The 12,898-nt window shown below is 40.2% G+C and overlaps 1 protein-coding gene across 4 annotated transcripts in view; it reads right to left on the bottom strand.

Annotated features, from left to right (window-relative positions):
• SEMA6D (semaphorin 6D) overlaps window positions 1-12,898 on the bottom strand; it is a 70,772-nt gene that overhangs the window by 13,837 nt on the left and 44,037 nt on the right. For 3 of the 4 annotated variants that reach the window (XM_040413992.1, XM_040413991.1, XM_040413990.1), the window contains exons 4-13: window positions 11,205-11,265; window positions 11,028-11,090; window positions 10,834-10,935; window positions 9,084-9,174; window positions 7,852-7,971; window positions 7,294-7,382; window positions 1,129-1,346; window positions 878-1,009; window positions 601-756; window positions 72-245 (exon numbers count right to left, since the gene is read on the bottom strand). In XM_040413992.1, the coding sequence (XP_040269926.1) occupies window positions 72-245; window positions 601-756; window positions 878-1,009; window positions 1,129-1,346; window positions 7,294-7,382; window positions 7,852-7,971; window positions 9,084-9,174; window positions 10,834-10,935; window positions 11,028-11,090; window positions 11,205-11,265 (1,206 nt within the window). Of the gene's footprint in view, window positions 1-67; window positions 246-600; window positions 757-877; window positions 1,010-1,128; window positions 1,347-7,293; window positions 7,383-7,851; window positions 7,972-9,083; window positions 9,175-10,833; window positions 10,936-11,027; window positions 11,091-11,204; window positions 11,266-12,898 lie in introns of those variants that run through there. The other variant, XM_040413993.1, reaches the window with a different exon arrangement.

The raw sequence follows: 12,898 nt of genomic DNA, 5'->3' as shown, positions 1-12,898 counted from the left end.
ATGTGCAATTGTGTAGGAGACTAACTTCTATGTGAAATCAATACATTTGTTTTGTACGAGGTAATGCTTACTTTGCACGGTTGTACGCATCAATTTCTTCCAGTAATACACTGTCATTCAGGGAAAATGGATTAGTCTTAGCCAAGATCTTTAGCACAATGCCAGCTTCAGAGCCTACAAATATGACTGTGTAATTAAGGTAAGGTCCAGCAAGGTGGTCCACTGCTACAGCTGTCAATCTATACCTGAAACCAAACACAGGAGCGTTATGCCTAATAATATTCATCATCCATGGGCTTAAAGGTTAATTTAGAGAAGAAACATTAAAGATGTTGTCCAGGTAGGACATCCCTCATTCCGTATGTTACACTAGGGGATATGGAAGTCATCGATGGCCCCCAAAATAAATAAGAATAATAATTAAGAAAAAGCTACAGTGGTATAACCTATGAAAAGAGCAGCTTCGCTTTAATAGACTCATATATTACACAATGGGCCATTCAAAAGAACTTCACTGTAGGTGAAATATGTAGCTAAATGTGTAGTCAATCCATCCCAGACTACAACCCCCTACTTCCAGTTCTATGTTTAATATAGTACCTGACGCGGGTTTTCGTGAACCAAGGCTCTTCGACAATAGAGGGGGTTGCAGAATCCATCAAAGGATGGGACTTTATAAAGGCCAGGGTTTCATCTGGAAATTCAGTGGATGACTTGAAACCTGCACCAGGACCATGTCCTGCACAGCAGCCTGGTCTAAAAATGAAGAATGATTTATTACCCCGATAATATATTAAGTATTTTCATTAGTTAAGCACAGCTTTGAGACCCTTTTGTTAACCATCTCTTGAGCTAATCTTTTTTTTCCTTTTAATACCTTGGTTTGGGTACTTTATCTTCAGGTACAGCTGTCCAAACAGAGTCTGGCGTCTTTTGTTCTTTAAACCTTCCTCTGAATACTTTCCCTATGTCATCCATAGTAAAAGCGCAAACCGCTGAACCTGGTATGCTGAGAAAAGAGCAGAAAATAAGAAAATCTTTCTTGTGCACATTACACAATAGAAAGAATTGTAAAAGCATGAAGAAAGTGAAGGACTCTATTTAATGTCAGTCTCTTCTTCTCTTTACCTATTTAGCTGTGTAGTAAACACTCCAACAACAGTGGGAATTCCATTGATTTCTATTATGTCTGTTATAGACTGCAGAACATCAAAGTAGAAAAAAGAATCCCCCGGAACAGAACAGTTGAGTCTTGCCTTTACGAATGAAGTCCAATGTTTTTCAAGGACCCTTTGCGACCCTCCTAAGTCATTTTTGCATATGCGTGCTACACGGGAATGTACAGCCTGAAAAACAGAGTGAAATTTACACAGGATAAGGAAATACATCTGTGGAAGTACAATGGTTAACATTACATGGGGCTAGGGCTGAAACGATTACTCGATTGAATCGAGTAATTTGACACAAAAAAATCCTCGATGCAAATTTTTTGCATCGAGAATTCATTTGTGTCATGTGAGCACGGAGCGGGAGTGAAGCGCTTGCTATTACTTACCGCTCCGTGGTCACCCGCCGGCTCGTACCGCGCTGCACTGGATCCTGACACATCTTTAGGCCATAGTGCATGTAAGTGTGCACTATGACCCGACGCTGTGTGACCTCAGGATCCAGTGCAGCGCACGGAGAAGAAGAGGAAGGAGCTGTGGAGCGGTGCCCCTACAGGAAAGGTAAGTATTTTATTTCACTGGCGCTGGGGACATGGCACTGAAGGGGGACAGCTGGCAATGGATGGCATGGAGGGACAGATGGGTATGAGGGACATGGAGGGGCTGACGGATGGCACTGGGGGACATGAAAGGGCTAATCTGATGGCACTGGGGGAGTAGGGGACATGGAGGAGCTGATCTGATGGCACTGGGGGAGTAGGGGACATGGAGGGGCTGATCTGATGGCACTGGGGGAGATGGAGGGGCTGATCTGATGGCACTGGAGGACATGGAGAGGCTGATATGATGGCACTGGGGGAGTGGGGGACATGGAGGGGTTGATATGATGGCACTGGGGGAGTGGGGGACATAGAGGGGCTGATCTTGGAGGGGCTGATCTGATGGCACTGGTGGAGTGCGGGACATGGAAGGGCTGATCTGATGGCACTGGGGAAGTGGGGGACATGAAGGGGCTGATTTGATGGCAATGGGGGAGTGGGTGACATGGCAATGGATGGCATGGAGGGGCTGATGGCACTGGGGGAGTGGAGCTGAAGGCACTGGGGTGGGGGGAGAGCTGAAGGCACTGGGGTGGGGGAGATCTGAAAGCACTGGGGTGGGGGAGAGCTGAAGGCACTGGGGGAACGGAGCTGATGGCACTGGGGTGGGGGGGAGCTGATGGCACTGTAGGAACTGATGCACTTGGGCTGATCGCACAGGGGGGAACGAAGGGTGTTGGGGACTGATGGCAGGGGGTCTGATGAGTTTTTATAAAGGAAAACAGTCTATTAATTCAATTTTTCTTATTAGATTACTCGATTAATCGTAAAAAATAATAGAATACTTGATTACTCAAATAATCATTTACTGCAGCCCTACATGGGGCCAAACTGACCATACATGTCAATTAATTTGCTGTTACCCTAACAATCTGTAAAACTTGTAGATTACTATGTATCTTTGAAAAATCAGCCTGAGGTCTGTTAAGCCATCAAAGCCCTGGTCTACCAAAAGAAAAGGCAACTTATTTCCCATAATTCCATAGTATATTATAGCACTCTAAGCATTTAATTATTCACTAGCTTTACAGCACAAGAGTAGACTTATTGGCTTTAGAAAATCTGTATTACACAGTTAAGGCTTTGCATAATAATACTGCATCGGTTTCACAAAGTTCTCAAATTTGTACTCGTTAATATTGCCATTCCAAGCTACCTCCCACATTATTCTGTGGCTTTGGATCTATACTAGCTACCCCCACCACAACGTGCCCTTTTATTAATAACTAAATCACTTGAGTGAACAGGTCACTGAGTCCTGACAAGAACAGCACACTCCTATTCTGCTGCTGTAAACGGTCTTCTATTCAGTCTGGCCAAAGAGCGCTCCATCCCTGCCCATGACTAAACATGATACACGTCTTGCAGTAAACAAATTGACATCAGATGATTAAATTACAAAAGTAAAGTATTAAACGGTTTCTCAGCAATTTTCATACTGAGGGACTCTTCTCAGAATAGGTCGGTCATCAATATGGAATAAGCGGAGGTCTGACTCCTGGCACCCTTTGCAATCAGCTATTTGAGGAAGCCACGGTGCTCACTGGTGCTCTGGTCAGCACTGTGACCTCCTCATAGCTTACCAAGTACAGCGCCGTCCAATGGATAGCGGTTGGGTTGGTATTGCAGCTCAGCCCCATTCACTTGAATGGGACTGATCTGCACCTAGGCTGAGATGACCAATAAATGTGACATCACTGGCCTAGGAAGAGGCCTAAATGCTTAACCACTTCACATCCGGGCCATTTCCCCCTTCCTGAGTCTAATTTTGCAAATCTGACATGTGTCACGTTATGTGGTAGTAACTTTGGAACGCTTTTACTTATCCAAGCCATTCTGAGAATGTTTTCTCGTGACACATTGTACTTCATGACAGTGGTAAATTTGAGTCGATATATTTCACCTTTATTTATAAAATAATCAAAAATTTACTAAAAATCTTAAAAAATTCGCAATTTTCAAAATTTCATTTTCTCTGCTTTTAAAACAGAAAGTGATACCTCATTAAATATTTATTACTTAACATTCCCCATATGTCTACTTTATGTTGGCATCATTTTGGAAATGTCATTTAATTTTTTTTTAGGACGTTAGAAGGCTTAGAATTGTAAAAGCAATTCTTAAAATTTGTAAGAAAATTTCCAAAACCCACTTTTTAAGGACCAGTTCAGGTCTGAAGTCACTTTGTGGGGCTTACATAGTGGAAACCCCCCCATAAATGACCCTATTCTAGAAACTACACCCCTCAAGTTACTCAAAACTGATTTTACAAACTTTGTTAACCCTTTAGGTGTTCCACAAGAATTAAAGGAAAATGGAGATGACATTTCTAAATTTCACTTTTTTGGCAGATTTTCCATTTTAATCTATTTTTTTCTTTAACACATTGAGGGTTAACAGCCAAACAAAACTCAATATTTATTACTCTGCGGTTTACAGAAACACCCCACATGTGGTCGTAAACTGATGTAAGGGCACACGGCAGGGTGCAGAAGAAAAGGAGCGCTGTATGGTTTTTGGAAGGCAGATTTACCTGAACTGGTTTTTAGATGCCATGTCCCATTTGAAGCTCACCTGATGCACCCTTACAGTAGAAACTCCCAAAAAGTGACCCCATTTTGGAAACTAGGGGATAAGGTGCCAGTTTTATTGGTACTATTTTGGGGTACATATAATTTTTAATTGCTCTATATTACATTTTTTGTGAGGCAAGGTAACAGATTTTTGGCACTGTTTTTATTTTTTACAACATTAATCTGACAGGGTAGATCATGTGCTATTTTTATAGACCAAGTAGTTACGGACGCAATGATGTGAAATATGTCTACTTTGTTTGTTTGTTTCAGTTTTACATAATAAAGCATTAAAAAAAAAAAAAATGGTGTCCCCATTTGTTTAAAGCCATTTTTTTTCTTCTGCCGATCGTCTGGTGCAGGTGCTTATTTTTTGCAGGAAGAGTTGACGTTTTTATTGGTACTATTTTTCGATACATAAGATTTTTTGATCATTCATTATTTAACTTTATGGGGCAAGGTGACCAAAACATTGGTAATTTTTACAGCGTTCACATGAGGGGTTAGGTCATGTTACATTTTTATAGAGCATATCGTTACGGACGTGGCAATACCTAATATGTATATTCTTTCTTATTTATTTAAGTTTTACACATTAATAGCATTTTGGATACCAAAAAAAATGATGTTTTAGTGTCTCCATAGTCTGAGAGCCATAGCTTTTTATTTTTTGACCGATTGTCTTAGGGTCTAATTTTTTGCAGGATGAGGTGACGGTTTGATTGGTACTATTTTGGGGGGCATACACCTTTTTGATCGCTTGTTGTTGCAATTTTTCTGATGAAAGGTGACCAAAAATTGCTTTTTTTGGCACTGTTTTTATTTTTTACAGTGTTCACCTGAGGGGTTAGGTCATGTGATATTTTTATAGAGCTGGTTGTTACGGATGTGATGATACCTAATATGTATACTTTTTTTTATTTATTTCACTTTAACACAATAATAGCATTTTTGAAACAAAAAAATTATGTTTTAATGTCTCCATGTACTGAGAGCTATAGTTTATTTTTATTTTTTTGAGCGATTTTCTTATGTATGGGCTAATTTTTTTGGGGATGAGGTGACGGTTTTATTGGTACCATTTTGTGGGAAATGCGCCTTTTTGATCACTTGGAGTTGCACTTTTTGTGATGTAAGGTGGCAAAAATTGCTTTTTTTAATAGTTTTTATTTTTTTATGGTGTTTATCGGACGGGGTGGATCATGTGATATATTTATAGAGCCGGTTGTTACAAACGCGGCAATACCAAATATGTCTATTTTATAATTTTTTTTCTATTTAAAAAAATATATATTTAATTACTTAATTGGTGAATTTAGTTTTTTTGACATGTGAAACCTTTTTTTTTTATTGTTTTATATATTTTTTTTACACTTTGCGTCCCCCATAAAGTCATACAAGACATCTGGGGGACATTTACCTTCACTCTTTTTTTCCCCCCACTATTGATTTCTCCTGTAACTGGGGCTGACATAGTAGCCCCAGTTGAAGAGGAAATACAGCCCCCAGAGAGGCTCTACAGCAGAATACAACGCTGTACAGCCTCAGTGCTGATCGAGGTCTGTAGAAGACCCGACAGCTCCTGCACTCTCCCGGCCCCGGAGGTCACATGACCACCGGGCCGGGACAGGAAGCAGCATAGCGCTTCCTGATATGTATAAACAGTGCTCGTTGATCGCTGTGTATACAGCTATCTAGAAGGCAGGGACATACAGGAATGGTCCCTGCCTTCTCTCTGGGGTGCCATGCTGTCACTGACAGCGGGCCCCCCGCTCGGCAGCTGCACGGTTAGCGTGCAGCTGCCATCTCTGAATGGACGTTCCAGAACGTCCATTCAAAGTTAAACATCCGCCGATAGAACGTTTATATACTATGGGCGGATGTGAAGTGGTTAAACAGCTGATCAGACACCCACCCATCTGATTTTGATGACCTATTCTGAGGGTAGGCCAGGCATCCTCAAACTGCGGCCCTCCAGCTGTTGTAAAACTACAACTCCCACAATGCCCTGCTGTAGGCTGATACCTGTAGGCTGTTCGGGCATGCTGGGAGTTGTAGTTTTGCAACAGCTGGAGAGCCGCAGTTTGAGGATGCCTGGGGTAGGCCATCAATATCAAAATCCCAAAGAATGCCTATGAAGATGATTTTAAATTGTTCAATCAGTTGGTTTTGGATGTTGATGTAAACTTAACTTCCAATTAAAAAAACGTTCTATGCAAAAATGTTAAAGACAAACATAAATTATATACAATTTTCTTTTCCTGGGATAGGATAATTCTGTATGGGCTTTCAGCAAACTCTAGTTTGTCAGAATTAAGCAGTGAAAGAAAGCAGACAGAATTTAACTGCAGCCTGATGTCCATTTTAATGCTCCACTGAGCAAAGCCCATAACGTTCACGCAGATCCCCCACCTTTTGTGAAGTCTTTAATTAACCATGCGTGAATGGTTTAATAATTTACAGTGGAATGTCCATAATGTAGCCAAAGTATCATAAACTGCATTTGTGTCATTTAAATATTTAACATTTGGGAGGCACAATGGAACCTCTGTTGAAATACAAACATATTTAGGCATTTAATCCTTGCCAAGAAATAAAGTGATTTTCTAATCAGGGTCATGCAGGAATCTGCCAGCCATTTTGGTCTTGGATAAAGCCATGTAAAATTTTCTGCACATTTAAAATAAAAACGATAACACACCTAGGCTCCTAAGACACATTCGTTTTCTAGGTCATGTAAAGTCCGTCTTTGAAGATTAATTAAAGCAAAGAGTAAAGCAAATATCTTGTGGTTAAGAAGCAGATGAAAATGAACAGCCCCCAGGCTAATGGATAATTTTATAATAGCAAAGAGATTTATCAAGTGCCGACTTGCTCAAAACGTTATGCCACATTTGTGAACTTGAACTCCATGTTAAACATCAGAAGTTGGAAAACACCAAAATCTACACTTACCTTGCCTAAATTATTATGCTCCACAGCAATCTCTCGGAAAAAGAAGTAGATGTAGTTGCCGTACTCTATTGCATGCAGAAAATGCGGCTCTGGAAAGTCAGTAGGACAGGATATCAGTTAAATTGTATGAGATACACAAAACGCATCTTGAATGCATAAACTCAAGCCTGCTGAGCCTACATATCTTCGAAGGGATGCATTTAAACGAGGGGATTCATGCTTAATTGATCTTCCAGTCTTCAATGCTGTCTAATGGAGTGTAAAAGGGCCTCATAGGATTTATATTACAGTTAAGATTTTTATATATTTTTTAACTGCAGAATCAATCATATACCATTTTGCAAAGGGGGAAAATATGCATTTGGAGTAAAGACCTTGATGTATCAGCATGCAAGATTTAGCTTCATCATATAGCTCTGTCAAACCTAAAAGGGTCCAAGGTACTTAATATGCATCATATTTCTGAGAAATACTATTAAACTGCGTTCCGCTTCATTCCCATATCAAGTAGGTGCCTGATCTCTTAGTCATTATTAATAAAAGCTTGGTTTCAAGTACCTTTTAGCCACTTGGAGTCATATTTAATTGTCCTCAGAGCAAATCCATCCCCCATGCTCCGATAGATTACAGCATCACTGGCTTGGAAGTCAGCCATGGTGGCAGAGTATAACTTCTCATCTGAGCAAGAAAGAAACATTTCTCATTATAAAATCAAGTATAAACACGGAAACATACACACAGTAAATTACAGGTATTTTTCCTAGAAATATACTATGTATACAAGGAAACTATGTAGTATTTAAAGAAATGCTAAAGCCAAGCAGTTTACACTATGTATTGAGATTAGAATATCTGACCATAGTTGTCTAATATAAAAAAAACTGCATTTTCAAGCTGCCAAGAACAAAAGTGAGGAATATTGGCAGTGGAGCAAACATAGAAACTGTATTTTTCAGTACCCACAGTTCTAAAATCCTAATTATGCTAACAAAGCTACAATGTGTAGAATGAAATATACTGGATCAGATTTAGGTTTCATAGAAGAAGAGCAGGCTATTTTGGTAAAAATCTTAACAATTTCTGAATCACAAAGGAGAACCCTTCTTGTCTCAAGTGGTGAAGGCCACAAAGAACACTTATCTCTTATCTACAGGATAGGGGATAAATATCTGATCACTGGGGGTGCAACCTCTGGTACTCCAGCCATCACAAGAACGGAGGTCCTTGATTCCCTCATATGAACTGAACAGTAGTGCACATGCATGACCATCGCTTCATTCACTTCTGTGGGACTGGAGGACATAGTCTCATAAATGGAGTAGTGCACAGCTGCTCCATTCACATGGGAAATAGTGCTATGCGGGTGGCCTAAGAGGATGGCCAGAGTGGAAAAACAGTGACAAGGACACAGTGCTACATCTTCATGTAGAAGACAGACTCTCACCGGCCATAAAGTGAAGGCATATCCTAGGAGTATGCCACTGCTTGAGAAGATGAGAAAATCCTTCTAAATCTTACCCAAGAGACAGGTGGCGGGCACTATGCATTAAAATGATGCAGTTATAGTGTACTATTCATCCATAGTTTTATATATAAATCATTACAAAAATACACAAAATAATCTTTTGAGCAGTCTAAAATAATGTGATAAGCAATACTTCCTTTACAGATGGTATATCAGTTAAACATCAACATGGCTTAAGATATGGCAATTCAATCTCAAGCAAAGACTCCAAGCAAAGATAATGAAATTGGTCCTACAAACTGAAATGTGACAGCAAATGTCTTACTAGCAAAAAGGGCTACGTTGGTCTGTCTGGCATCAAATGGGCATCTGGCCAATCCACTTATTTCTTCCCCATCATATTCCAAAGTGCTTAACTACAAAAGAAAAAAATATATATATATACACACATATTTAGATAGATAGATATAAAATTCAGCAACAAAGCACTGCAAGCTCTCAGCCTACAATTCTAAATAACTCGGATGGAATGTATAACTTTGTAGACATTATTGCTGCACATATTTAGAGTGCCGATAAAAAAAGGAAATCAAATGACCATTTACCACAGATAGACTCTACATTTTAAGTAACAAAGAACCCCCTGCAGTTCTCAGCAGCTAATCATGTGTTATATTTGGCTCTTCATGGTTCAAGCAGTAGGTTAATCCACCTACTCAGACCTTTTATCCCTAGTAACTAGCATGAAAAATCTATTAACACAGACATTTTAATAACAAATATAATATGCCATGTGTGTTTCTGATGTGAAGTTATGAGATGCTGATTTGCTATTGATTATAAATATCATTAATAACATGTCATTGAAGGCCTTTACTCATTAAAGCTGTTTACTAAGACTTAAATATTGAATACCTATCCTTAGGATACTTAATCAATATAGGATTAGTGGAGGTCTGACTCCTGGCACCCCCACTGATTAGCTGACAGAAGGAGCCATGGTGCACGGGAACTAGCACAGCTCCATACATTGCTAAAGGGGTTGTGGATGACTTTTTCGTTTTAAATCCCTCGCTCACAGAATGGTACCTGTAGCGAAATCTTTATACAATTGCTCTCCCTGCCTCTTAAGCTATCTACACTAGACTTTCGGTCACCATCTGTAAACACCTTAAAAAGAGGGGTCACGTGTTCCAAGAGGCATGTGACCCAGCAGTGACCTGCCACTTGGAGACACGTCACTGCCGAAACCAGTCATTGGCTTCAACAGTGCATGTGACCCCGTTGAGCAGGAAGTTGACAGAGGGGGACCCGAAGTCCAGTGAAGAAATTCCTGAAGCTAAGGAGTCAGAACGGAGTATCTGGGACCAGGGAAGTTAAGATCTCTTCTCAGGTACTGCTGAGTGGGAAGGGGGGGGGGGGGGGCTCGATTCCTGGGACCCCTGCCAATCAGCTGTTTGAAGAGGTCATAACGCTCGCTCATACAACCTCTTAACTTTTCAACTGCACACCATCTAGCTTGTAGCAACGGTGCAGTAAAACTACAACTACTCATCCCATTCAAGTGAATGGAACAAGAAATTGTACTGCATCGCCACCACACACTAGACAGCATGCAGTCAAACACAAAGAGGATGCAGCACTCAAGAGAGCCGCGGCCTCTACAAATAACTAACCGCCAGGGGTCCCGGAAGTGGATCTGATATTGATAACCTATCCCAAGATTGGATCATCAGTTTACTAGACCACACAATCCCTTTAAGGTCTGGTATATTTAAAGAGAGCAAAGATGGTAAAGGTCTTAGAGCTTGACTCCACCAAACTAGCAAGTGGTAAAACATCTTCAAGATTATTAAAGGTCAGATAATTTTGATGATTAGTTTACTTTTACCTCTACTAGATGAACAGAGGCCTAATCTATGCTTAAACCTCACAATAAGCCTACAGTGTTGTTCATTACTCCGCATTAGTCAGATCCAACACATGTTCTATCAATTGTCTGTACTTTTTCAGAAGGTAGAAAGATTGAAAGGATTTTCATCAGAGTACATAAAGATTAAAAAGGCCATACTTACCCTGTAGTATCTACACATGGGATTGAAAGCATTTGTGCCACAGACAAAGACCAACTCATCATTTCGTGGAACAAAAACCTTGATGTAGTTATGGCATTCATCCTGAATGACAAATACATGAAACATTAGAAATCAGAAGCTCCTCTCTATTAACGTTATCTTTTGATGTTTAGCCTTCAACAGTCTAGAAATACCTTGTGTTTGCCTTTCATTGCACAATTCTTACGGTCTGCTTGACCCGATCTCCATGTCAACTTCTGAAGAAACAAAATCAGCAAACAATAAAGAATGTGAATGACATTTTCTTTTTCCTTTATCCTTTAAAAGTCGAAGCGGCTTTTCTGATTGCACTTTGGAGTACGTTCACTTACTCTGCTTGGTGTTACTTCAGTCTTGTGCACCTCATTTAAATTTACTGCATAAACTTGATCTCTATGGAAGATAAAGAAAGAAGCCACTTCAGGAAATGGAGAAGAGAGCAGGCCTTAGAGTTATTCATGCATAGCATGACAAATGTATTTTCAAGACTTTTGTCAGACAATACACATGTTCTGCAGCTGAATTTCTTTGTCTGGACAGAAGGTTATTGCCGGATTACATTTTTCCTTCTTGGAGTATCACTTTCATTTGCTTTCTTCTTGTAACAGAGCAGTCTAACCTTCTTTCCATGTGTTTCTAAGATCCGGGCTATGCATGTTTTAACAGGCTGTTGCTGAACAAACCTTCTGTCATTAGAGAGTTTTTAAATCATATTTCTTGAGATCAATGTATTTCCAAGCAAAGAGTGATCAACCTCCTTTACTAAGTTTTTCATAATAGTCATGAGATTTACAACAAAAACAGAAACATATTTCTAACCCATACATCTTGAAATATGTTTTGAATTGTGTTTCATAAGTCAGACCTGCAGACTAGTGAACAACTTTATGGTAACATAAAAATTTCAAAGGGGTCTGCTAGGTATAAAAAAAAAATGGTCAGAAGATGTTAAAAATAAAATGGAAGTGTTACTCACATCTCCTGATCCATTGCTACCATTTCGACGCTACTTTGTTCTCCACTTCCTGTCCTGGCTTGACATGTCAGAAATGCAAGGAAAAACTGGCTCAGCCAACCAATGGCCAAGACAGGTCAGTGACTGGCAGTTCCGGCGTGTCACACTGGGATAGGAAGTGGAGAGTAGGAAGGACTGGATTGGTGGAAGTAATGCCTTCGTTTTATATTTTTTAAAAGGGATTTTCGATTAGGATAGGGCATTGATATTAAATATAGGTCATTAACATTGGGATATCCGTGACCACCCCTTGGGCAGAGGTTCTCGGAGTCTGACCCCCACTGATCAGCTGTTTGAAGAGTGGCGGTGCTTTGGTGAGTACTGTAAGATCATCACAGCATACCAAGCAGAACGCTGTACATTGTATAGGGACTGCTCTTGGTATTGGAGCCCAGGCCCATTCACTTAAATTACAAACAGGTCATATGACCAGTGAATGTGACGTCACTGGCCTCCGGCCTCTTCAAACAGTTGACCAGCAGTAGTGCTGGAGGTCGGGCCCTCACCAATCAGATATTCATGACTTATCTAATATTGAAGTCCTGGAAACCCCATTTGACATGTCTGGCTTGATTTTTTTTCTCCCTAGCAAACCCCTTCAATAGGATTTAAAGTAAAGAGAATAAAATATATAGTACAAACTAGAAACCTAACCATGGGCAGCATAAAATGCCAACAGGGTCCCTCATTTAAAAAAAAACTAATTATACTTGACTCTTCTTCCTCACTTGACTCAGCCTGATTGATAGGCCTCTCGCTGTTTGTGTCCAGCTGATCAACATGGGACATCTTTAGAAACCCTCTGCTATCAGCTATTATTTCCAGGGTAAGCTGAGGCCATCCAAATTTTTCCTCTGCAGTGGCATGTAGTATTACATTGCCTGTCATTCAACTGAGTAGCAAACTGTGTAACACATGGATCAGAAGTGCCAGTGCAAAGGTTGGTAGTTCTCTGCTCTGCTTAAAGGCTGGTCTACACCGGCCAATAATTGCCATTTAAGTGTGCCACCA

Source organism: Bufo bufo, chromosome 1 (assembly GCF_905171765.1).
Source record: "Bufo bufo chromosome 1, aBufBuf1.1, whole genome shotgun sequence".
NCBI lineage: Eukaryota > Metazoa > Chordata > Amphibia > Anura > Bufonidae > Bufo > Bufo bufo.
The sequence above is the reverse complement of the archived record's forward strand: the minus strand, read 5'-3'. Positions and strand labels throughout refer to the sequence as shown.